This window comes from Juglans regia, chromosome 3 (assembly GCF_001411555.2).
Source record: "Juglans regia cultivar Chandler chromosome 3, Walnut 2.0, whole genome shotgun sequence".
Classification (NCBI taxonomy): domain Eukaryota; kingdom Viridiplantae; phylum Streptophyta; class Magnoliopsida; order Fagales; family Juglandaceae; genus Juglans; species Juglans regia.
Window position 1 is genome coordinate 28824939 of NC_049903.1, and position 27253 is coordinate 28852191.

A 27253-nucleotide genomic window follows, 5' to 3' on the forward strand; every position below is an offset into this window, starting at 1 on the left:
GTCAATCGATTATAAAACAACTGTTAAAAGGAGTAATTGATCATTCATAGAAAAGGCCTATCGAAATTCTATAAAAATTTGAAAATATTTTCTAATTACAATTATTTAAACCTTACTCATATCTTTTATTTTTCTTTGTACCAATTATACATTTAGGTCTCATTTCAATACATAAATCATTTCATCTCATTTTATTATTATAATTTTTAAAAATTTTCATACAAACAATAATAATATTAAAAAATAATATTTTACTCAATTTTTAACTTTTATTTAAAATCATTTCATCTCATTTCACTATCTAAACCAGCTCTTATTGTCTCATGACTTATCAATTCAGTACAAGTATGATAAGATCTCTACACTCCAAGCTTTTTTACATAATAAAACAAACTGAAAAGCGTGTCTTTTTAGTGTGTAGTGTTTTTCCTTGGGTGCAAAAAAGTCTTAAAACTCTCAAATCATCGATGCCATTGTTGAATGTACCTCTAAATTTGAGAGTGACTACCTTTGAATAGTAATAATAATAAATAAATAATAATTTTATATACAATTGTGGAGTACGTAACTGTTGTGTAATCGTTTTAAAAAATAATAGGGTCCACTATTAAAAAATTAATTTTTTTCATATAGATCTTATATTTTATTTATTTTTTTCAAAACGATTATACGGCAGTTACGCAATTCACGATTGTAAGTATCTTTTTTCATAAATAAATAAGTAAATAAGTAAAATACTTAGAGCAAGTATTATGTGTGTCTCAAAATATTAATTGCTGAGATCAACACGGCAATGATGTTGTTAGAACATAAAAAGGAGAAAAGAAAAAAAATCCAGCCATCATCATCATATCCATAGGTGGTGTGGTGGGAACCACCCAACAGTGATTTGTGTGCACAACAAATTGGCCTAATCAAAATAATGACATTAATAATAAATTAAAACAAAAAGTGTTACACAACTGTAGCTTTAAACGACGGCGTCGCACGTCTAATGCAAGCTCGGTTTGAAAGGTCCCTCTGGCCCTCAGCCAGCCAGCCAGCCAGCCAGCCAAGAAACAGGTTTTCTGGGGGTGAGGTGGGCTCGCTCTTCTGCTCAATTTCAATTTAAAGTTCTGTGTAACTTCTACGACCTCTCTTTCTATGTAAAAGACTGATCTTTTAACCTTCCCTTCCTTTTCTAGGGGAATACTCTCTGCAGGCATTTTCAGAATTAGAACATGGGTTGGTTTCCCTGCTCTGGAAGATCACACAAAAGTAAGGCCAAGGTGATGAAGAAGAAGAAAAACTTGGAGCTGCAGGAGAGCCCGCTTGATCGGATTAAACCCAGTTCAGGTATTTAATGTCCATGTCTGTGTCACCCTTTTGAGTTCATCTTGCTTTCAATTGGTTGCTACAGTGACTGGCTGCTGGCGTCCTTGGATTCTTTTTTATTTTTAAAATATTTTTTTATTCGTTTTGAGGTCCCGATGATTCTGGTTGCATCTGCTTTTTCTGCAAGAAACTCAAGCTTTATTGTGGCTCTTTCCTAACCTTTTCAATTTGCTTCCGCTTTCCACTCGTGTGTTTCCAGAGAACTTGAAGATAAGTTCCTCCTTAGCATCCAAGGAGGCCTCTAAAATCGGAGGCTCCAATCATATTTCGGAATCGGCGCAGATATTTACATTCCGTGAGTTGGCAGCTGCGACTAGAAATTTTAGAGCAGAATGTTTTTTGGGTGAGGGAGGTTTTGGTAGAGTATATAAAGGGCGTTTGGAAGCGACCGATCAGGTTAGTTGAGTCATCACATATTAATCATTCATAAGAGAAGCAGATGATTGAGATGAGTTATAATCACGTTGCATTTGGTTGCTTTCTCGCAAAAAAAAAAGCCATTTATGCTTATTTTTTTCCTGCTAATGATTACTCCTTTTTCTTCTGCTCACTTTTGATATTTAAGATCGTCTTCCGAAAGTTGTGTTTCTTATCTAGCTTACAAGATATAGAATTAGGATTTATGAATTGAGCTTTTAAGGGCTGGATTGGATTCTGAGATGAGATGAGATGATTTTAGATAAAAGATAAAAGTTAAAAAAAATATTGTTAAAATATTATTTTTTAATATTATTATTATTTTGAAATTTGAAAAAGTTGAATTGTTTATTATATTTTGTGTGAAAATTTAAAAAAGTTGTAATAATGAGATGGGATGAGATGAGATGAAATATTTTTCGAATCCAAACGGGGTAAAGTGTGTGTGTGTGTGTGTGAACTGAGTTGACAGTGAATCTGATCCTTCTAACTGGGTTTGGTACAGGTTGTAGCTATCAAGCAGCTTGATCGCAATGGGTTACAAGGGAACAGGGAATTCCTTGTTGAAGTCTTGATGTTAAGTCTGCTACACCACCCTAACCTTGTTAATTTGATTGGTTACTGTGCTGATGGAGATCAAAGGCTTCTGGTTTATGAATACATGCCACTAGGATCTTTGGAAGACCATTTGCATGGTATATACATTGTGTTACAGGTTTCACGCTTTATTTTTTATTTGTTGTTATTTGTTAATCTGTAATATAATGCTTGTCGCTTATGCTTATTTTGCAGACATCTTACCTGGTAAGAAACAACTTGATTGGAATACAAGAATGAAAATTGCCGCCGGGGCAGCAAAGGGATTGGAGTATTTACATAACCAAGCTGATCCTCCTGTTATATACAGAGATCTGAAATGTTCCAACATTTTGCTTGGTGAAGGATATTATCCCAAGCTATCTGATTTTGGCTTGGCCAAACTCGGGCCTGTTGGGGATAACACACATGTTTCCACAAGGGTCATGGGTACCTATGGATATTGTGCTCCGGAATATGCAAGGACAGGTCAACTGACTGTGAAATCAGATGTTTATAGCTTTGGGGTTGTTCTTCTGGAGATCATAACGGGTAGGAGAGCAATTGACAGTTCAAAACCTCAAGGAGAGCAGAATCTGGTTACATGGGTAAGAAATCGTTACCTTTATTTAATTTTACTGATGGTGATAAGGTTTTAAGGCCTTTCTTCTATTTTTATTTTTTTCATCATGAGGTCTCACTTTATTAGATTAGTGATATACTCTACTGAGAGTATCACTGGAAATGCTCCGGCTCAAAAGGCATAGATTCTATCGTATTATGACCAGCCTAAGAGAGTTTCCTATTGATAAATTGTGAACACCTATATGTTATATGTAGTTAAATGCCCGACACATGGCTATCTCCACAAATAGGTTTCTAGCATATGCTTCTCTTGCCCCTTTCTTGCCACATCAAATATATAAACATGTAGTAGTTTTTAGATATATTCTAGAGGGTTGATTTTAGAAAATGAAGAAAAAAAGGGAAAGGAAAACGAGAAGAATTAAATGAGAAAGAGAAGGATGTAATTCAAATTTGTAACTTGAGGATCTTATCATCAATTTAATACCAATCGTTGACCTCGAAAATGATTATAATCTATATAAAAAATTAGGGGTGACAATATGTGACACAACCCGTTAATCCAATATGAACACAACACGATAAAAGTGGGTTAGGGTTTAGCCTTAACGGGTTCGGGTTAAAACAGGTTGACCCGTTAAGACACGATTGCTTAACGGGTCACTAACGGGTCAACCCGTTATGACCCGTTAAGAAAATTAAATTTACCTTCATACCCTTAGATCTAAAGGGCAAGGAGGATGCTCCACTTCCTTCTTCAAGTTCTAAATTTGTTTAGATCTGTGTTTTTAATTTTTTATTATATTTGGGATTGTAGCATTAATATATTTACATTGTATGTTTTGTTTATTATATTTGGGATGTAATTTTAATAATGAATATTATTAAAAATTGTGTGGATCATATTTGTTTGGATTGTAATTTTTAACTTGTAGTTAGTTTTTTATTTTTTATAGATATTATTTATATTTAAATATTTATATAAAATCAATTAAATCAAACAGGTCGTGTCGTGACGTCTCGTGTCTGTTCAACCCATTAACGTAAATGGGTTGAAACGGAGCGGGTCGTGTCGCATCGCGTCGTGTGGTGTGGTGTCAATTTATTTCTTATTCATTAACGGGTCGTGTTGTGTCAACCCCTTATCTTACCGTGTCGTGTTCGGGTTTGGAATTTTGACACAAAATCCTTAACGGGTCATGTTCATGTTGACCCATTAAGTGTAATGTACATACCTTGACACAACACGAACACCACCCATTAACATGATTTGACACCCCTACCAAAAATTATGATGTCTATAGTTTATGAAATTTTATTTTGAATTAATTTCAGGCAAGACCATTGTTCAAAGATCGTACAAAAATCTGGCAAATGGCTGATCCATTGCTCCAAGGTCAGTATCCTCCAAGAGGCTTGTACCAAGTTCTTGCGATTGGAGCAATGTGTGTTCAAGAGCAGCCTCATTTGCGGCCGGCCATAGCTGATGTTGTCACTGCTTTGACTTACCTTGCTTCGCAAAAACATGACCCCGATAAACAGCGAGACCAAAGCTCCCGCCAGTCTCCCTGTTCTCCTCAAGTAAAGGGAAGAGCTAAGAAACTCAATCGTAAAGTGGATCTGAGAGAGATTGAATAGAAGACTAACTCGAGAGTGTTTCTATGGTAGAATTGAATCCAAAATGGTTCCTTCCATACTGAGTGGGCTGGTGTCATACAGGCCAAACATGGCTACTATTTTTGTCTTACCGAGATTGATGCTTATATAGGTGATATATTATATTGTGGTTGGTGATCAGAAGCTCGGTGCTTGGTTGTGAGTGATTGGTCGTTGAGCTTCAATTGTGCCTCGCTATCAAATTTTGTAATGGTCTAGATAACAGAACGATACTGATACATTTGTCGTTAGAAGATATTTGCATGTTCTTTACTTCATGTGAATGGTAAGCTCAGGTTGCTGTACACAAAGAGGCCTTCGCACTTGGGCAGTGGTTCCTCCCTTGTATTTACTAGTCCCAGCTGTGGTGACCTTTGCTTGATCCTGGTGTTTTTGTGTTCTACTGTTGTATTCTAACAATGAAAGCTGCGTGATATAAAAAAAAGTTCAGCCTTTACGGTATGGTTTTGCTTTCCAATTTCCATTTGGCAAGGTTAGTAGTTTCCTCTTTTTCGAAAAATATGGTTGGCGATCCTTGTGGTGGTGGTCGGTGATTGTCTTGGAGTTGTGATTTCCAATGTACAGATCTATACATTGAACTAACGGCTGTAACACCAACCTCCATGAAAGGGGTACTTGCTTCGTAAGGGTAAAAGGCAACCTCAGAATTTGGGAAGACTGATGCAGCAAAATTTCTTTAAATCAAGAAGAAAATTGGAGGGAAGGGAGAAAAATAGAAAAGAGGTCTAGTATGGGCAATCCAATTTTCAAGGAAAACCAAGTGAAAATTAAGTTTCGTTTGGATACACAAATGGTTTCATCTCATTTCATATTATCATTATTAACTTTTTCAAATTTTCAAACAAAATATGATAAACAATTCAACTTTTTCAAATCTCAAAACAATAATAATATTAAAAAAATATTTAACAATATTTTATTCAACTTTCATCTAAAACCATCTTATCTCATCTCACAATTAAAATCGGGGCCTTAATGTTCAGATCTAACTCTGGCCATGACATAATCACCTATGCTAAGAATTTAATGTGATTGTTTCCTGAATTAGCTTGGGAATATACTTAATTGGATTTGTTTTCTAATCTCATTATGAGAGTCATGAAATTTCAAGTTCCTATTGTTACTGCCCATGAGGCATTGGAAAAGGTTTTTTAGACTATGAAATCTTCAAATGGAAGAGGTTGTGACTGAAGGTTGCATTTTAGGGTCTGCACCTCAACCTCCAGGTAAAAGTAGTATAACGTGGTTTGACTATGCATGCCAATGGTTTTACTGATTCAAATATAGTTGCTTACATCACTACTCCTTCCAATGAAAGATTACTCGGCCACTGAAGAATGGCCAAGGTTTGCCGATACGTCATTTTCACTCCAATCTTCTTCATGTTACTTACAAAAGTGGCCCGGAGTTATTATATTCTTCCATTTTCTAGGTCTATGCACGTGTCATGTTCTCCATAATTAGAACTTAATATTCTTTTATGTATGGACAATTATAGGACTGTTGCGGATTCAGATATAGAGATACTGTGATCCCAAATTGGGTATAAATCTGGATGCGGGTATCCGGATTCGGGTATGTGAATATTTACATTTGGGTGGATTCGGGGATATCCAAAAATTTTTCTATAAAACTGAATTTTCAAGATTTTAAAATAAATGAAAATCAAAATAGAAGCAGGTCGGGCTGCCCATGGGGTGGCCACCCACCACTCCCACATGGGTGGCTTTTTTTTAAGAAAAATACTACTTGAACTTATAAAAATTATCGTTAAAAATGACCGATTGAATGTTTTATTTTTTATTTTTTTTTAATAATTAAGGAAGTCACTATTAGTAAATTAGTATTTTTTTATTTCTTAAAAATATTTAAAGATATATAAAAAAATAATTAAAATAAAAGGGAAAAAAATACATTTACACTTATCGCTCAAATTTCATCGGTTCATCATCGATCTCAGTAGCATTACCTTTTTCTTAATTTAATATATGTATTTATATTTTTAATTTTATTTATTTTTCAAAAAATATTTTTAAAAAAAATGAGTCATACTATTAACCAAATCCGTTATCCGTAACAACTCAGTATATCCATTCCGTACAAGGCAAACCAGGTATCATGATTTTAAAAATAGGTAATGATACACCTAAAATTCTTTTATAATTATTTTACAAGTCATTTGAACTCGACCAATGTAATTATGCCACTTTGCTAAAAAATAATTTTTAAATTTACATAACTACCCTTGATTTAAATAGAGTTATAAAATAAATATAGACTAATTGTAGGTGTATGATTTTCTTCAAAGATTAGGTGACAGCACATGTGTAGGACAAACCTAATTGTGCATGTGCAGCACAAAGTCCATATAGAGAGCCTGCAAAGAATAATCGGACATTGGGAGTGAAGTGTACAGAGTACAGACTCGTATTGCGCTGTTTATCTTTGACCGATTGGGAGGTGGGACTTTGTCCAATTAACTTGGCAGCATCTCTTTTCCATCTCGACCAATAAAATTGGCTTTAGTATTCGTATGGATGATTTTAGATGAAAAATAAAATTTAAAAAATATTATTTTTTCTAATATAATTATTATTTTAAAATTTAAAAAAATTGAATTGAAATTTAAAAAAATTGAATTATCTATTATATATTATATTTTACATAAAATTTTCAAAAAATTATAGCGATGAGATGAGACGAGACGTTTTCCGAATCCAAACTCTAGCGAGAGTCTCGTTAGGCCCAAAATGTTTCACATATTTTTACATTGAGAAACGTGCTAGAGTTTATAATGACCTAAACTAGTTGATTGCTAGTCAGAACTCACATTTTCTACCTCTAAAATTGTTGCCATTTTTGTAGACAAAATGGACAAAGCTACCGAAGGAGAAGAGGAAAACCTACCACCATCATCTTTAGATTATATATAATAAAAGGCTTTGAAACACCTGTAACTTTAGCATGAAAACTAATCCCCAATAATCTATATATTTCTCTGATCACATAAAAATGAACTTTGATTCGGTGGTAGCAAAATATTTCTCTAGTCTTAATAGCACAATAATCTATATATCAGAACTATCTTGGGAAAATTAAAAAACGCATGGACGAGGAAGCATTTTCCATTTGACCCTATAATTTCACAGACTAGAGCCACCCTTCTGACTATCAGAAAAGCCAATAATAAGCAAAGGGGAAAAAAAAATTAAAATCAAACTCTTCATTGAGGGAGGTTCCTTCCAAGTCATTGTCATCCAATAAGCTCAACTTACAACTATCTAGGTTAGGATTGAAAACCAACCCCTTGGGGTTCAGTGAGATGGTTGAATTATGTATCGAATAGACCTCGGTTTGGCCGAAATGGATTTGATCCTAATTACAAAATTTTCTTTCCTTTACTTTTTTCAATTTCTTTTATGGAGATGTAACACATATGCTCTGCAGTAAAGGTTTTGTCTAGAAGTGGATTGGATCCATCTTCCATGCCAACTTACAATAATCTTTTCCAGCAAGTTTGATCCATCAAACTGAACCTAGGATCCTTGATGTTGATGTGAAAAATATCGCTCTACTTGCGATTAGTGCTTATAATTTTGAGGGTAAGAAATAGCAAGCAAAAGGAAAGCAATGATGCAAGCATTTGAGAAAGATGAAATTTCATTTCTAGGCTGGTGGTGATATAATAAATGAGTGAATAACAAATGAATTTAATTATATGCCTAGACTTGGTAGTCAACAAAAGGGGGGTGAAAAGGAAAAAGAAAAATAAATGAACCAATGTATTGTTTAACTGGACAATGGTACAGACATATGGCTCCCTCACCCAGCCGCCACCATAAGCATGATACAATAACCAACTTATGTTATATACTACAACCCCATCCCATTCTTATCCCACTGCGTTGATGGATCACTGTACATCAATCCTCATATCAATTATATTCAAAACAATATAAAAACATATCTAACACAGTAGGATGAGATGGGGGAATGCGGGTGTAATACATAATATTTTATAAGTACTGATTTTACAGAACCATCGTGAAGCAAGAGTACCTGGGTAGCACGAGACAAGTAGAAGAGAGCATTTGCACCAAGTCTACATCATTTCCCCACTAAGTTTCCTGCTCCTCGTTTTTGTTTTCTTTCCCTGAAGAGTTTGAGCCTGTCCCCTCATTCATGGATTTACTTTCACTAGACTCCTGAGCATTAGATGGTTTACCCTGATAAAGGAATGCGTTTAAGTTTTACAAACAATATGAAGCATGCCTAATTAAGTGATAGAAAATATAAAATATTATAGAAATTGAGATGGAGAGGAGGAGATGGGGGAAAGAGACTTTGACGGCTACATCTTTACTATTCTCAAGTGTGATTGAATACAAAATAACGGTTCCTATTTATAGGGAAATTACATGGAGATAAGATAAGGTAAATATCTTGATCATTAAGAAAATCAAATCAAATAATTTGATAATTATGAAAAATCAAATCAAATTCTTGATTTGTTATTATCTCTAACATTAACAAGTGCCTACTGGGAAATTGGAAAACACGAACTGGACTTGGTAATTTACACAATGCCATAGTCAGTAAAAAAATAGTTGAATGGAGTATTGACTCTCGTAATTGAAGTAAAGAAAAAGAAATGCTTGTTAAAATGTCTTATGATCGCTTGGTGACTGTTTTTTAGTAGATCCAGCAAACCCCATTAAACTTGATTACGCAAGATTTGCATGTCAAACAACACCAAGAGATCAAGTAGGCGACATTACAAAATTTTACCTTGTTTCTGTCACGCCAACCAAGTCCAAACGACAGTAAACCAACCTTTCTTGTGGGGGTGTCTTGGTTACGCACAGCCCTACAGCAGCAAACTACATTTATAAGGCATCAACATCATCTAGAAGCATATGACCACCAAAGAAACAATAGATTGATGTTCATGTAAACAGATAAAAAAAAAAAAAAAACCCTTTAACCCTGATGTTGGAATGCAACAAAGAACATGTTTAGCAAACTTAAGGCTATGCCACATAATGTACGCAAGTCCTAGAGCTCTTAGATAGTTGGAAAGTATTATTATTGCCATTATTATTACTAGAGAAATTATATTTGCAGTCATCGAGTGCACAAGCGTCGCACTCTTTTTGAAAAAAAGTGAGTAAATATAGGACTCATATGAAAAGATTAATTTTTTAATAGTTGACCCCACTCTTTTCCAAAATGAGTGCTCGGCACTTGTACAGCCCATGATTGTATCTAGCATTACTCTTATTACTATTGTTAACCAATAGTTGATAGTTGGCCAGTTTTATAATGATAAGTGCATGTGAAAAGTGTTGGTCATAGTAGTTCTTATTCAGCCCCCAAACTTTTCCTCCATACATGTGCTTAGAATTAATCATCAACTATCAAAAATCTTGATTACATGGGATAAAACAGCATGCAGAACTATAAATTTGATGCCAAGAGAATCTTCATATACCCTGGAGAAGATTGTGCTTTAGATTGGCCGGATTCATATTGCAAGGTAGCCTCCAGCATTGATTCTGCAATAACCACCCTCTTCTCCGTCTCAGCGAGAGAAGCCATTGCCTTCTCATATTTTTCCTGTGTATATGTACCATCACGTAGAGAATAGATTAATCATGACTCATCTAATACAATAATAGCAAGCTGAATATACTCTCTACGTTCCAATTTTAATGTCACACTTTCCTCTTTAGAATGTCCAAGAAAAATATTTACATTCCAAAAAAAGAAATACCTACTTTAGATTTTTCTAAACTACCTTCATCCTTTTCAAAAAAGAATAATTAAAGACAGAAAGCTCATATTAAAAGCCTTGCTCACTTTAATATATAATGAAAGGTATTTGAGAAAATTAATTGCACTTCCTACCATTCTGTGATAGTTATATCATTTAGAAATGTTTATAATTTAAATGAGTGATCCAATAAGGGATCATATCATTTAGACTAACAAACCTATTTTGGGAAAGGGGTAGATGTTTTGCAAGATGTTCAAACTGATGGTGGTGAAGGAAAAGAAAATGAATAACCATACAGAATGCTCCAGCTATCTCATTAAAATGAACTTATAGAAATTTAGAGAAACTAAAAAACCAAATAGTGCATGTTAGAAATACTAAAACAAAAGAAAGAGTTAAAAAAAAGTGCATGTCAGAACTCAGCACAACAAGCTCCATTCTAGTGAAAAGTAAAAAGTTAGGGCCATGAAGCGAAAAATATTGTCCAACCAAGGTTCATTATCACAGCAACAAAAATGATACTCTAGCAGATTACGAAGCCCCTTGTTCAGTTAAAAATACTGCCTGAATTAGATTTTCATCTCTTTATGTATTAACACAGGGCCTACGTACAAAATGGCATGTTGGACAACAAGTAGGAGCAAAATGTTGAGAACTGAAAACATAAACTACATGAAATGACCCTGACCAAGATCAAGAATTGTTAATTGTAACTGAATAAAGCAATAGGTAGAATTAACGGTGCTCAAATGATTGAACTGTTAGCATTCAAACATTGATATGGATGGATATAACCATGTGAGGTTGAAAAAATTATTGAGATTATAACCTTGGTGAACAGAATGCCTCTCGATGTAAAAGAGAAAGAAAGAACCTGAAGAACATGTACAGCATATCTCTGAGCAGCTGCATCTTGCTCCGCACTTAGTCGAGCATCTTCAGTAACCCTTTGTTCTTGCTCTACTCGCATCAAGACCTATGAAATTCTACAGTAAATAAAAATTGCAACAAGACTCACAGGCAAAGTATAGATCATTCTTTTGTAATTAAAAACATCAGTATTGATTTGAACCTGAAGCATTGCAGCTTCTTGTTCTCTTTTTTCAGAAAGGGCTTGCTTTAGCTCCGCTATCTCTCCCTCCAAATGCTCAACCTGAGAGATCATATAACAAATTTTATACCTTGTAAACAAGTTGGCTGAAAAGAGTTTTTATGGAAGGTGGAACTTATAGCACTTGGAAACTGAGCCAGTTCCCATGTAAAGGAGACAATAAAAAGCGTATTAGATGATAAAATGATCCCATTCTTGCATGAAGTTGTTATTTTTCATTTCCATCAGTACTAGATGAATGGATGAAGCAGAAGCAAAAATATAAATTAAATCATGAACAAGTCCTCTGCAGCATTTTTGTAGTCAATGGATCTACAACACTAATTGGTAGTGACTTGTGATACAAACTACCGCAAGAATGATCATCTAAATATACCCTTGCACTCAATTGCCGCCGATTATCTTGTTTGACCATCTCCATAAGTGCTGTTTCCAGCTCCTCAGCCCTGAAAAAAAGAATAGGAGCCATACATTTAAATTAAATTAGTACCTTTCACAAGCCAGGTTCAACATCTTCATATACTATTAATAAGTCAATTGATAACCTATAGTTTTGCTAGACAACCTTTGAAAAAGTATCAAGAAGGCTAAATGCAATGAAATCCTCATATAAGGAACTCCTAAGCTCTCAAATCTGGGTCCATGAACCTCTTAAATGCAGAAACTAGTAACTAGTTGGCCTTGGCTAGGCCACCCATAAACCTTGTTTGGCCTATGACCATCTAGACTAGATCTTTTACAAGTCAGTCACTCTTACTTCGTCATATTACTAAATAAAATGAGCTCCTTTACTTATTTGATTTGGTCATTGAAAGATACATAAACTACACAGCATATAGGAAGTACTAACCTGAGTACAGCTGCTCTTTTCTCCTCCAGCAACCTGCATAATTCAACCTTCAACCAAACCACCTGCACATAAGCTGTTAATGATTGAAATTTAAAAGGCGTTGCACAGGTATCACTTGTAGTTGTTGTTAGTAACTATTAACAGGTGAATTGCATTAGGCTACGATGGATAAATACGTAAGGTATTCTTTGAAATAGTGAGTCTTATCAGATAACAATGCATAGCAATTGTCCCTCCAAACAATGCAGATTCATTATTAATGTAGAAATTCAGTTAAGCAATTGAGTTGTGGAAGGAAGCTACAAAAAGATTGGGAACCTATATCAAAGAGGGTGGCAAGTCATAGATGAAATGCTTGAATTGAAGATCAAGCAATAGGCAATTATCCAACAATGTAGCAATTGTCTAGGAAGAATAACTTTTCAGCAAAAATAAAATATAGTGGATCTCCAAAAATATATCGTACCAAGTATTTAGACCGATTAAAGATCTGCATCTGTAATTGTGGAATAAAGGTTTAATTTGATGGATATGAAGATTACAAGTCATATGATTTAAATGCTCATTGGTTAAAATAATTATGTAGATATATACATAAAAGTTTGTATTTGAAAATAAATCATTCAAAATAAAGATGGCTTATTGTAACGACCCGACCCTATATTTTTTTTTCTTAGGGATAAAATTCGAATAATTTTATTAAGCTCAATAAATAAGTTAAAGCCCATTAGAAATTTATCGGATAGATTATATTTTTTTTTTATTAAGGCTCCATCGGTATTATTATTATTATTTTCCCTCCAAGCCCTTGAATCCTCTTTCATAATACAACTCCTCTTTACCGGATTTTTTTCTTCTTTGAATTTCAAACAAGCCACCCACATGCACATGCACATGCACGTCTATTCCTTTATTTTTATCTAGGGTTTTCTTTTAAGATCTCAAACATATATGCATACACACGTTTCACTCACCAAAGAATGCAAGCCGCAATGCCCTCCACCGTGAGTCTTCTAATCACGTATCAATAAATGCATGCACAGCTTCATCCATTTCCTCCGCTTGCACGACACCGTGTTTATTTATACACTCACGCACAGCCTTACACACACTGCCTTTGATATATCCTAGGGTTTTCAGAACCGAAACCAACCCCACGTTCAATCCCGCAGCACGGCAGCCCCGGTTCACCACTTAGCGTTCACCCTCCAAACACAACCAACACTCACCGTAGGACAAACACGAGACCACCACACAACTACACACACGCAGCAACCATAGCTCTTCCTCTCCACCCTCGAAAGTAGCCCAAACACAGTAGCCATCATCATCATCTTCCGTGGAAAACGGAAGCTGAAGCTACTCTGTTTTTGCCCAACGAAACAGAGCATCCTTCCCCAAACCAAGAGCCACGTTCTGCCACTGGTGGGCCGCCTCGCCACCGTCAGCAGCAACAGATGACGCCGGAGGTCTAGCCTCCACCGCCCAGTGACCCCCAGTGCCACCACCCGTAGCCCCCATGCACGCTACGTGGTGCGAAAAATCTCTCTCCGTTCTCTCTCACTCACCCTTCTCTTTGCGTCGCACCACCCAGCCCAGAGAAGCCCAGCACGACGCCGACCACTCCTAGCCACCGTGAAACCTGGCCAGCCACCGCGACCCTCCATCGCCCTTGGCCCTCTCTCGGTGAGCTCCTCCATCGCAGACCCTCTCTCTCAAACTCTGTTTTGCCCTTGTTTTGTTTAGCAATGTTTCGGGTTCTAGAAAGAACCCTTAGTTCTTGATGGGCCTTGGGCCCTAGGCCCGTATGTGGGTGGGATGGGCTTTTTCCTTTTGTTAGGCTCATGTAGAATTATTAGTTTGGGCCAGGTTTTGAATCTTACAAAATTTATAATGATGTTTTATTGGACTTGTATTTATAAATTGGATTTGGCTTAGTTGTGGGCTGGGCTTGAGATTAATTAGATTTGTGTCATGGTGATAGAGTTGTATTTTAAGCTCGACAAATAAAATTATACAGAATTTATGTCAATAGCATAGAGTCAATGTGATTTTAGAGTTATGAAAGATCAAGATTTATGGAAATATATGTTAAATTGGAAATTCAGGTTTTGATCACGAAATACATGTTAAGTTAGATATTTACGCCAGTTACATGTATTTTATAGGTAATCAATCGCGCCCTGGAAATATTGGATTAAGCGCTACGAGGTAAGTAGCATGATCATACCCTTACACGTATGTACGGTAAATGGCATGTCTTTTATAAAAATATTTTGCATGTATGCCCTTCTTTGGAAGCTTCTCTTTACGTACCCAATCATGATATATTTATGAAAATCCATGATTTTATATGAAAGTTTATGAATATTGATTATCTTAGGTGATAATTTATGCGTTAAAATAATTATGGGAAGTCATACATGATTTTATGTGAGAGATTATTCATAAAATTATTTATAAAATGTATGATTTTATGTGAGTTATTTCATAGAATTATTTATGAACCGCATGATTTTATGTGAGAGTGATTTCATGAAATTATTTACGAAATGCATGATTTTATGTGAGAGTCATTTCATAAAATTATTTATGAAATGCATGGTTTTATGTAAAGATTTATGCATTAAAGTATTTTATGAAAAATCATGATTTCATGCGATGAAACATATATCACGACATTTATGAAATAATGTGATTTCATTTGAAATCTATGATATGATATGACAAGTACGTATGTGATTTCGTTTGAAATCTATGAAATGACAAGTATGCAAGTATGATTTGATAATATATGTAATGGCCTATGTTATGATATGAATGATATGAAAACGGTACCTATGTTATGGGCATATTGCATTGCCAGGTCGTGCATGCCGGTAGTGCACCCAGTATTGTCTTCCTTATGTATGGATTCCACAACCCGCGGCCACAGGCGGAATCGGAATCTATTTAGATTCGCTAACCCTAACTCACGGGGGTCAACAGTGGGTAACGGCCTATGATAAGTGAAAGATAAGTTAATGTTCCTGCTCATGTTATTTATGAATGTATTTATGAATATGCACGCTTTTCAAGAAACTTTATGTTTATTATATTTACTGTATGATGTGTTGCTTATTGAATATTCGACTCATTTTAGTTTGTCTTTATGTTTTTAAACCATCCCAGGTGTTGACATTTATGAAGATGAGACTGCAGGACAGGACTTGACTCAGGGAAGCGAGGCAGAGGCCTAGATAGATTATGCTATAATTATTTTTATGGTTTAAAGTTTAAATAAATTATTTTGATAAACACATGAGACTTCCGTATTTTTCATAAGTGCTTCCGCAGACTTTATTTTGGATTTTCAGTATTTATTGAAATTTGTTATTTTATGGAAATCTTTCGCATCTGGCGCATTGTTAAAAAGAAAAAGTTTTAAGTTTAAGTTTAGTAGTAGCAGCACACTGGCTCCTCGAAAATTCTAAAATGTCTTTTCGGGAACGGGGTGTTACACTTATGGTGCTGGTGGATGGTTTATGATGGTGGCTATCTAGTTACAGACGCGGCCCCATAGGCTTGACGAAAGAGAGTACTATAATAATGGAAAGTGGCACAGAAAAATCTCTTAAACACTAAAATTATGTTGCCAGGGGGTTGGAGCTTCTTTTTCTTCTCTCTTCATTCTAGAGTTTAAAAATAACCTTCCCCTAGACCGGTAAGTAATGAAATTACTACAGGCAAAAGCCAAAGATAACATGGTTGATGTAAGGTTTGTATTTGAAAACTTTTTTCTATGCTGGTCTTTATCTATAAGCCTACTTTAGATGAGGACAATGGCTTCAATGGTTGAAAAATTACAAAGCGCCTAACAGAAATTATGAAAATCAAACTGCCTCAACCAACTTATATGATCCTCTGTATAATTTAATTATTTTGAGCTGGGTGGAGAAGACTGTTACTGAGAGAGAGAGAGCTAAACACAATTCCCTTACTATGTTAGAAAAGATTATTGCCAAAGCCACCGTGACTTAGAAATCTAGCAACCCATGTGTTACACAAAAAGGGCAGTTACTGATACCAGAATAAGTCAAAATGAACAAGGTGAAAGAAGACTAAAATAATCTATTGCACAAGGACCTCAAGAGATTAATAAAGCAACCACAGTGTCCGCCATATTATGTGATTAAGAAATTAAAGAGGCACAACATACAGAAAAAAAAAAAAAAAAAAAGATGGAGAAAGCTACCTGTTCTTGAAGATCTGGTAGAGAATCTACATCTGAATCACCACTTAGGCTATTAAGCAACTCATCCAAATTAGAGGAACGTGACCCTAAATGAGATTTATCTGCATCTTCCAGATTATCACTGCCTTCACTGGATTTCTTTTCTTCTACAAGTGATCCAGGATCATGCTTAAAACTATACAGCTTAGATGCAAGCCCTTTGGAGTCCTTTGAAATTCGACCCCCTTTTGATCTTTCCTCCACGATTGCTAGTACAGCTGGTCGATGTTTTTGTCTCAGTTCTTGCAATCTAACCTCAGTCACAGCCACATAACCCATGCAAGCAGTCAACACAAGCTGACTGCTATCAAATGTTGAACCAGCAAGGGATTGCAACAAAGTAATTGCATCTCCAGCATCTTTAGTCGTGACTAATGCAGGACCTACATAAAATCACGTACAAGAAAATTAAATTGCTTTTAAACCACCAAATCAGCAATAAATACAATTCATCGCCGCGACTTCACACAAATCACAAACAGCCATCCTAGTACCATATAACTCCATTAAAGCAAGTGCTGTTTGAAACAGCATAACACGATTTCCTTCGAAAAGAAGCACATCCCAAACCCGAAAAACTGTAAACAAAGTTACTCATCAGAAGATAAGTGTGTCTTATAACCAAACAGTTCAAAAGTCAATCTTGTAAATGCACACCACACAAACCATACCACTTTCCCAAGGAAGCATATTGACAAAAATGGATAAGAACCAGGGTCCAGATATCCATGCTACCTGCACTCCCAAGTAATCCAGATGATTAACTGCACCAGAGGCATAAGTGGAATAAAAAAACCACCCACACTGCTTCAAGGGATAATAATCACAAAAGAGGATCATCGAAACAGAAAATGTTAAAATGACCAACCCAATTTAGGAAATCTTTCACGCATCAGGTCCTCAAAAACAAGTTGATCCACCTGATAAAGCACAAGATATTATCTGAATGTAACTTGAAAGAGTTATTGGTAAAAACAGGATCCATCAATGTCCAAATGAGTGTAGAAAATGCTAAATCAGAATTCAATCAAAGATAAATAAAAAGAACTCTGGATGTTGAACTTTACACCTGAGATTCAATCATTTCCTCTGTATAGTAGCCATTAAAATAATCATCAAGAATGCCTACCAAAGTCCTGAAAGATTCCATGAAAGTAAAATCAATTCATAGGCTACCCCAGCTATAAGTTTGCCTGTTTGTTAATAGAAATATATTAAAATTTCCTTAATTCAATTATAAAAAAGGCAAAAGCAAGCAGCAACAGAAAGCTTATGCATTTTGACATGAACTCTTAAGAAATCCTATTACATAATTCCCCCCCCCCCCCCCCCTCCCCAAAAAAAAAAAAAAGCACGGGTTCTGGAGAAATCATTCAAGTTTCATAAATAAATAAAAAAAAAAAACGTACCAAAAGGCATTTTCTTCAGGCATCAAAAGTAAAAGTAAACCAGCAAAGAAATTCATCGCCTGCATGTAAGACAAGTGTTAATAACTTCAAGGGACTTCCCAAGTGTTTTAATGTTGAATACTTAAGTGGTTTTTCCCTTCATTTCTTTTCCTTCAGAGTAAATTCAAAATTATTACTTGCATTTTCAAGGGATTAAAATCGCTACCTAGATTTCCAACTCCAACAAAAATACTCCCTCAAGTTTCACACAATTAGAAATCAGTCCCTTTCATTAGGCTTCTGTCAAAAACCCTAATAAAATCTGTGCAAATGTCACAACCATGCCAAGTTTGCTCACCCAGTCACTTAGGTACATGGCATACCCCACATATCTTGACATTAAAAAATGAAAACGAACAAAACAAATGCAACAGCAAGACTAAAGCTAAAAAAGAGAGCCAATGAGCCTTGACAGAAAATTCTACCATGTCCTTGAGTTTTTTAATATGGATATTAAACCTATTCAAGTCAAAAAAATATCTTTAATTAACACAAAGCTTCACATCAATTCAAGATAGCAAAAGGTTGGCCTAAACAAGGAAATTACTAGTTCTATATTGTTGCATAACTTATGCCATGCCTGTGATTCTAATTTTTATTTTCAAAGGGAAATCTGAAACATCCAGTCGAGCAACCAAAGAAGGTAAGGGAAACATATCAAATCAAAAAATATAAAGACCAAGAGAAGACTTTACAAACATGATTCACCACTCTGAGACACATTAAATTAAATCAAGAAGATCAAACGAGTTCATGTCCTAAGGGCCAACTGTCATTTTTTTTATAAGTCAAAGATTGTATTCATTCAAATAGAAGAGTAGGCATAGCCTAAGTACATACAAAGTATACAAGAGAATACAACCAGTTAAGAGGAAGAAATAGATACAAGGAAATAATGGATATCAAGACTATTGAAGTCAATAACCTTTTCCCATAGAAATAATGCATTAAAAAAAAAGTGATCTCCACACCAAATACAATGCCAAAATTTGATCTTGGAACCACTCCCCACTATAAGTCTAATGCGGTGAGAAAAGACCCCCCATCGCCTTCTAATGTTCTTCCATAGTCCCACCACATAAGCTCCTTGTACCTCAGAGCTCCACACTCCCCAAAAAAAAAAAAAAAAAAAAAAGAAGATGACAAAAAAAAAGACAAATCTCCCCCATATTTAAAATTTATCCCCATTTTCTGCAAGTCTCCCTTTAATTGTTATATCATCACAACCATTTCCAAAGGAAAGCACAATTATACACACTTCAGTTACGGATCCCAGACCCTCCATCAGAATTAGGGGTACATACCTTGCCCCATTTGACTAAGTGAATTTAACCTCATCACCTAATCCACTACAAAGGAAATCACATTGGACCTTCTCAATGCGATTTGCCACACCAGTAGGTAAGGGAACAAGGATAAAAAGCAAGTAAGCAGATTGGACAAAGTGCTCTTAATTAAGATGGTCCTACCCCCTTTTGACAGGTAAAACCTTTTCCAACTTGCCAACCTATGCTCAATATTCTCAAACAATTCATCCCATATAGACTTGGCCTTGAAGGTAACTCTCAGGGGGAAGGCCAAGGTACTTCGTCAGTAGGGAAGATACCTTGCATCCCAAAATATTAGCTAAACTCCAGAGATTAAGGACATTCCAGCTGGGACCAACTCAGACTTGGATAAATTCACCTTTAATCCAAAAACAGCTTCAAAACAAAGGATAAGTGCCCTTAGTGAGCAAATTTGGATTTGCTCCCTTCGGAAAAATAATAATAAAAAAAAATTCAAAGTATCCTTGACAAACAATAAATGGGAAACTTTGAGAGAGCAGCAATTGAGATCTTCTATCGAGAATCCTGAAATAAAACCACCACCAACCATTGCAGAGATTATTCTGCTAGAGACTTCCATTACAATGACAAATAATAAAGGAGACAAATGATCACCCTGCCTTGATCCGCACAAGCTATTGAAGAAGCCAACTAGAGAGTTATTCACCAAAACGGAGAACAGAATTGTGGAACCGCAATACAAGATCAAAGAACACCATTGTTCCCTGAGTCCACACCTTCCATGAAAGTAATGCAGGATCTCCCAATTAACGCAAACAACCTTTTCCATATCCAGCTCACAAAATACACCTGGTCCACCAGATTTTATTATGCTATCCAAACACTCATTGGCAATGAACATTGAATTCAAGATTTTTCGATTTTTCTTCCTCTAACAAATGTATTTTGGGGCTTTGCTACAATCCATGAAAGTAATGTAGGATCACCCAATTGACACAAACGGCCTTTTCCATGTTCAGCTCGCACTATATACCTGGTCCACCAGATTTTATTATGCTATCCAAACACTCGTTGGCAATGAACATCAAATTCAAGATTTTTCCTCTAGCAATCTATTTTGGAGCTTCAATACAATCTTCCCCTAGACCTCACTCAAGTGGATAGCCAGGACTTTCGATCTCATCACCCCATTAACAAGACTAAGGGCATGTTTGAGAAGCGAGATGAGATGAGATGAAAATTCTGTGAATAGTAGTGAAATGGTTTGAATTAAGATGTTTTATTGGATTTTGAAAAATGAGAGAGAGAGAGTTGAATAAAAATATTATAAAATTAAAATATTGTAATAATAGAATTTTTTAATATTATTTTGTTTTGAAATTTGAAAAAGTAATATTGTTTTTTGTGTTCTGTTTGGAAGTTTGGGAAAGTTGTAATGATTAGGTAATGATTAGATAAAAAATTGAAGTTTTGAAATTTAAAAGTGTTTGTGTTTGAGTGATGTTTTGGAAGGAAATTATGAGAAGTTTTGAGATAAAATGAGATCATCTCACTTCCCAAACAAGCCCTAATAGGTCGATAGTCCTTAACATTCCAAGGCCAAGCTTTTTTGGGGATGAGAGCATTAAGGGTGTCCATTGATACTTTTCTCAAACCCCCCGACCAAGAAGAATTCTCAGAAAACCTTCAAAAATATCATCCTTCACCTAGGGGCGTCAACTTGTATCGGGTCAATCGGGATTGTTTTGGGTTGTTAGGGTTCTTCGGGTCATCAATTAGCCAACCCAAACTCGACCGAAATAACAAAATGTGTCAATAAAAGTCCTAGCTAAACCCCTTCAATACCTCCACAATCCAACAAGATCGGGAAATGATATGAACATAGCCGAGAGTCTTTTTTGACATAGCTCTGGATCGTGCACCTCCCAAGTAATAGAAATTAAAAATCTATCAAAGCTAGACCAAGCCTAATTGTCTGAACATGTGTATGCCCCACCCATACGAGGAATATACATGAGGTCCCATTCAAATATAAAATAAGAGGAACTCCACCGTGGCAATTATTGGCCTCATTCAATCCCCAAAGATTCCAAGATCCGATATTGGGCTTTATACTGAGGTAGAAGCCACCGAAGCGACCCTCTCTTTGAACTTACCTCGACTTGAACAACCACCTTCTTTCACATCGTAATTGATTCACTAGGTCAATTGCTTTAGCTCTTTACTGCTTTTTGAGCCTGATTCACATCGTAGTGCAGTGAATTGGTTCTCAAAACCAACACAAGAAATCCCAACGCGTTGCTGGATTTCTTTCACCTTCTGTAATACCCAATTCGAAGCCGAAATCCCAAAAGGAACAAATTCCTTATGTAACTACGTAATTTAGTTTGGTGAATTTTATGAACTACTTAAAGATGTTTGAGTCTCACCATAAACCCAAATCAGAACCTTTGTTCATGGAGGTTCTCTATTTTGTAGATCACCATTTATACAACACTTACATAAAGTAAATGAAACAAAGCAAGTGAGATTGGAACTGAAAATTGGAAGAGAGAGAGAGAGAGAGAGAGAGAGAGAGAGAGAGAGTTTTTATAAAAGAAAAGTATGAATCAAGAAGGGACTTTGGGAAAAATTCTCCAAAAAATAGGCAACTGCAATGGAGCTTGGGATTTGGGTTTTACTTTGCCCCATGGAAAGTAAGTTTATGCAAACTTGGGTGCACTAGGAGCAAGTACTTCATATAATAGGTAAATTCACAATGTAGGAACTCAAAGGAACCCAATTACCTGACAGTACCCAACAGAGGGGTTATGTCGAGCATATGCTAGAAGCACACGCCTCAAGGAATCCCTACCATTTTCATCCAAAGCAGGATGTCCTGGGAATGTCCGTGGTATGTCCTACAAACAGAAAATAAAAGTTAGTCTAGGGAGATACCCAAATTACAATACAAAGCAAAAGATGTAGCACCTACAAAATGAAAACACTGAACGATAAAGTCCAAGGCGCATGCATCTAATGACCTTCTCAATCTGCCTTTTCCATTTCTTGGGTACACCAGATGACTCATCATGATCTTTGATTTCACCATCAATTCCTTCCTGGTCCAACAAATCCTGGTAATATCTCTCCACCCGTCGTACCTTCACACCTACAAAGGCTTGCCAAACCTGTAATGGCAATATTGTACAGGCGCTGCAATTCTTCACAAGCATAATTATGGATAATATATGAACTTAACAGTGTTAACCATACCTCTCCCCTGAGATCCTTTGGTACTCCCCCACGGACAAGGGACTCTAATTCTTCCATCCAAGGAAATAACTGTTTGGGAGAGACCTCATCAAATGCTGCATTTTCTAACGACACAGCATTCACATTATCATCCAATGTCTTATTAACACCCTCCAATTCCTCTTCAGAAGCCCCTCCTGAGGGTTCTGTCTCTTCTATAGGCGGAAGATTGTCCCCACTTAAATTTTCTCGCTCATCTATCATATTCTTCCTCTTCCGTACTCGGAAAGTCATCATATGTTCGATGGCGCCAAGGGATGGTTTTATTTGAGTCCAGGTTTGGACCTTATGGGTTTTTGTTTCTTTTGAAAGAGGCGCCCCTTCTTTGGGATCACTTTCTTTCGAACCATCAGAGATAGAATTCCTGCCACTTGAAGCATCAACTTCGTTGATCCCCTCAGAAATGGTCTCTGCTTGGCACTCAGTAGCATCAGCCTGTAATGTTTCTTTACGTTCCTCCTCAGAAGAGCACGGTTGAGGAGATTGTGCTAGCTGTTCAAGGAAGTCTTTCCATTTATCCGATCTTTCACCTTCCTCCTCCTGGTACCACACAATTATTTTCAGATAAAGAGACAATTACTTTTTCACATGTTTGACTTTGCACGTGCCTCTACTAGTAAGGATTTATAGATAAGGAGAGCATATAACAGTTTCAGAGAAGGGTTTAGTTGAGCCTCTGCTAGCTAGTATTAGAAAGAAAAACTTTGATGGTAGATACCTTGTAGATATTAGCGTACTCTATATATCTTTGGGCGTGTTGAGGTCTCAGAGCAAACCCGTAAGCATCCCTGTTGACAAAAACGTTTTGGTTTTTCTTATATTCACAATCTCCACAATCCCAACCTTAAGCTATAAAATTAAACGTAAAAAAGATAAATAAATAAACAAGGGTTCAACATTACAGACGTCATGAATTATGAAAGAGGGCCAGTAAAAAACAAGATCCAAAAGTTGATGATCATGCAAAAGTAAAACTGCACAAAAAGAATCATAAGAGCAGCAAATTTAACTACTTACCTGGAATCAACTCCCAACTTACGTTTACTCACAAAGGACAACAACATACTTCAAAAGTACTTGCAGTTCTACCGCCCATAGCTTTCATTTGCTTTACACCAAACTCTTTACACCAAACTAAGCATACTATGGCCTCGTATCACAGTTACACACTTCACAGCTATTTAATTAATATCCACCATGCCTATCACTCTAGTCCATTCTAATTTGCTCAAAATCCCAAAAATTTACTTCAAATATAATTCAATTAAAGACAAAAAAACTCTGGATCAAGAAGAACGTGATCATCGCGAAATCTCGTTATGGAAAAAAGATGATAATCGAGAGTGATCGCATCAGAGAGAGTAGCATCTAAGACAAAGAATCTGTCAAATTTTGTTCAAATAATGCGAGGAAATTTGGGGTTTAAGTACGCGTGGAGAGACGAGAAGCTGAAAAGTGTGCGGCAGATATGCATGTGCGAAAGTATTATACCTCCTGGGCTCGAGAGTGTGGATGAAACTGAAGTTAAGCTCCGTCATCCTCGGGTGGTGAACCTGAGAGAGGGAGAGAGATATTAGGGTTTGGGCCGCTTGATACGGAGGATCTAAAGGCTGCTCCTTCGACTTTCTACTAACTGCAACGAACTTTTCAATCCTTTCTTTCTCTGCCCGGCTCGGGGTACCGGTTCACTGTAGATTTCAAATCCGAGCTTGTTCTAGTCGATTCAGGTGGGGGCTGTTGCTCACGTGCTACCTTCAAATTTAGTACAGGTTTGAATTGAGAAGTGTGTCGAGATCAATAATTTTATTATTATTTATAAATTTTATTATTATTTATAAATTACTTCAATTCATCTTACCTTATTTTTTAATTTAAAAGAGCCTAAAATATTGCAAGAGAAACAAATTCGTAGATGAAAAAGATTTACCTAACATGGAAAATATTTGAGAATTTAATATTTATCTAATAGATTCCCAAAGTAGTGGGATCTATTTTTTTTTTTTTTAATTATAAAAATTGAAAATTTTTAAGTTATGTTTGGATAGTAAATCATTATTATTTACTATTATTTAATATTTTATTATTATCTTTTTATTATTTTTTATTATTATTTAATATTTTATTATTATTATTATTATTTTATTACAATTCAGAGCACCCTAACAACCTCACATATCATTCTATTAGTCTCATCTGTTGACACAACCTCACTAACTACACTAGTAAGGACGTGTGATGAGTATAGGTTTATCATATTTATCTGTGAGGGACTAATTATAAGGTAACCCAAGATCAACTTATCACAAATTGATATACAAATAAAGATTAAGCTAGGAATATTGGGTCTCTCTATTCTATTCATATTTAATAATTACATTTTGAGAAAAGATATTTTCAACTGTAACTTATGTAACAATCTCATAATCGTTTTAAAAAAAAGTGAATAAAACATATGACCCATATGAAAAAAATAATAATTTTTTAATAGTGAATCCAACTTTTTCAAATCGATTATACGGCGTTTACGTACTTTACAGTTGAATATAGAATTACTCGGTTATAAAGAAGAAAATTAATATTTGCAGTCGTGGAATGAGCAAGCGTCGCGCAATCACTTTAAAAAAAAAGTGAGTAAATATGGGATCCACATGATAAAAAACTAATTTTTTTTAATAGTAGGAACCGCTCTTTTTCAAAATAATTGCACGACGCTTGCAGATTTCACGACTGTATGTAACATTACTCTATAAAAAAAATCTCAAAACAAGCCCTATTAAAAGTAATCAAGGCTATACTAATTAGTCATATCAAGATCAAGCAAAAAAAAATTGTTAAGTAATAGATTATATTAATAAGAATATGCATAGCCCGAGTACATGGGAGCATACAAGAGTTAACACCTAGTTAGGAGGGAAAAATAGAAACAAGAAAATCTTGAAGATTTAGGTCATTGAAATCTACAACTTTAGCCCAAAAAAATAAACTTTTAACAAAAAACGTTCTAATCTTCTCCAATGAGCGCTCCTTATCTTCAAAATTCGGATCATTTCACTCCTTCCATAGGCATCATAGAAACCATCTTCCACAGTTGTGATTTGTGGAATACCATTTAGATTATTCTAGTTGGCTAGAAACTCAACCACAGTAACATGCATAACTAAGGCTAACTCCAATTTTCTAAAGACATCGTCCTATAACGCCCTAGCGACCACAATGCAATAAAAGATTATCCACAATCTCGTCATTCTTTATGCACATACAGCACCAATCCACAACAATTACCAGAAATTTTCGTAAGTTATTTATGTCAAAACCTTGCCCAAAGAAGTTGTTCGAGCGAAAATACTATCTTGAGATGCGCCTTATTTCTCCAAATACTTCTCCATGGAAGGTGATTGTGTTGTGAATTTTTGAATGTTTTATAAAATGGGCAAACAAAAAAAGTACATTTTCTAGCGGGTATGCACCCTAACGTATCAGTTCCTTGAGTTCTCACTCTCATAGCATACAAGAATCTGAAAAAATTAGTAAAGCTACCAACTTTCCAATCATGGACCACCCTCATAAATTTCACGTACCATTGGATTGAACCACTATATATCTCTATTAGTTCCATTGTTGATGCTTCATTTTCACACAATCCTGAAAATTGTTGAGCATCTGTCCATAAGGGATCTCTCTCCATGCCATAAATCATACTCGAATTTTACTCTAGATATGTTTTCCATGTTGAGCAAAAAACCTCAAGCTCTTCAAATGTGCTTCCAAACTCTCACTCCATAAACCGCTTAGGCTCCACACCCCCCATGCACGCCCATACTTGAAATCAGTTACCAACTTCCATAAAGCTTCACTCTTCATGTTGTACCGCCACAACCATTTTCCAAGAAGTACCCGATGAAATACCCTCAAATTTCTAATTCTCAACCGACTCCTAAGGAAATCATGAGTTTCTCAATTCGGATTGCCACATTCATTGGAATTGAGAACAAAGATAAGAAATAAGTTGGTAAATTAGACAGAGTGCTCTTGATTAATGTGGTCCTACCATCTTTTGACAAATACAATCTCTTCCAACCTACCAAGCGACGTTCAATCTTCTCTATTACTTCATCCCATATAATTTTACCTCACAAAATATCAAAGTATCATCTACAAACAATAAAAGAGAAATGTTAAGAGTACCACGATTGATGTCACCAACCGAAAACCCAGCCATAAAGCCACATTCAACATAGCAGACATCATTTTACTAAGCGCCTCTATAACAATGACAAAAAGAAACGGGGATAAAGGATTCCCTTGCCTTATACCACGAGAGCTATTGAAGAAGACAGTTGGACTAGAATTCATCAAAATTGAAAATCTCATTGTAAAGATACAATATTGAATCCAAGAGCACAATCTCTCCCCAAATTCACACTTCCCAAGTAAGTATATTAGGAAGTCTCATTTAACATGATCATAAGTCTTTTTCATATCCAATTTGCATAAAATACTCAAATCACCTAGTTTCAATCTACTATCTAAATATTCATTGGCTATTAGTACTGGATTCAATATGTCTTCCCTTATAAATGCAT

At 35.6% G+C, this 27253-nt stretch overlaps 2 protein-coding genes across 3 annotated transcripts; one reads left to right on the forward strand and one right to left on the reverse strand.

The window, feature by feature from the left end:
- Positions 1–996: 996 nt before the first annotated feature.
- Positions 997–5070, forward strand: LOC108985213 (probable serine/threonine-protein kinase PBL7). The gene is made up of 6 exons (XM_018957420.2): positions 997–1078; positions 1185–1335; positions 1574–1770; positions 2297–2486; positions 2584–2975; positions 4288–5070. The coding sequence occupies exons 2-6, from the start codon at positions 1221–1223 to the stop codon at positions 4588–4590; spliced, it is 1197 nt and encodes a 398-aa protein (XP_018812965.1). The 5' UTR covers positions 997–1078; positions 1185–1220; the 3' UTR covers positions 4591–5070.
- A 3322-nt stretch (positions 5071–8392) lies between these two features.
- LOC108985211 (TBC1 domain family member 8B-like) lies at positions 8393–24370 on the reverse strand. 2 transcript variants are annotated; one of them, XM_018957415.2, is made up of 18 exons: positions 24162–24370; positions 23389–23458; positions 22632–23210; positions 22400–22546; positions 22163–22276; positions 18049–18107; positions 17709–17775; positions 17508–17559; positions 17311–17403; positions 17134–17217; positions 16601–17022; positions 12367–12428; positions 11893–11962; positions 11478–11558; positions 11280–11381; positions 10121–10245; positions 9418–9496; positions 8393–8855 (listed from the first exon to the last, which is right to left on the reverse strand). In XM_018957415.2, exons 1-18 carry the CDS (start codon positions 24206–24208, stop codon positions 8748–8750), a joined length of 2361 nt encoding a protein of 786 aa, XP_018812960.1. In that variant the 5' UTR covers positions 24209–24370; the 3' UTR covers positions 8393–8747. The 2 variants fall into 2 exon arrangements, with proteins under 2 accessions (XP_018812960.1, XP_018812961.1); XM_018957416.2 differs by lacking the exon at positions 24162–24370 and adding an exon at positions 23688–23774.
- Between the last annotated feature and the right edge of the window lie 2883 nt (positions 24371–27253).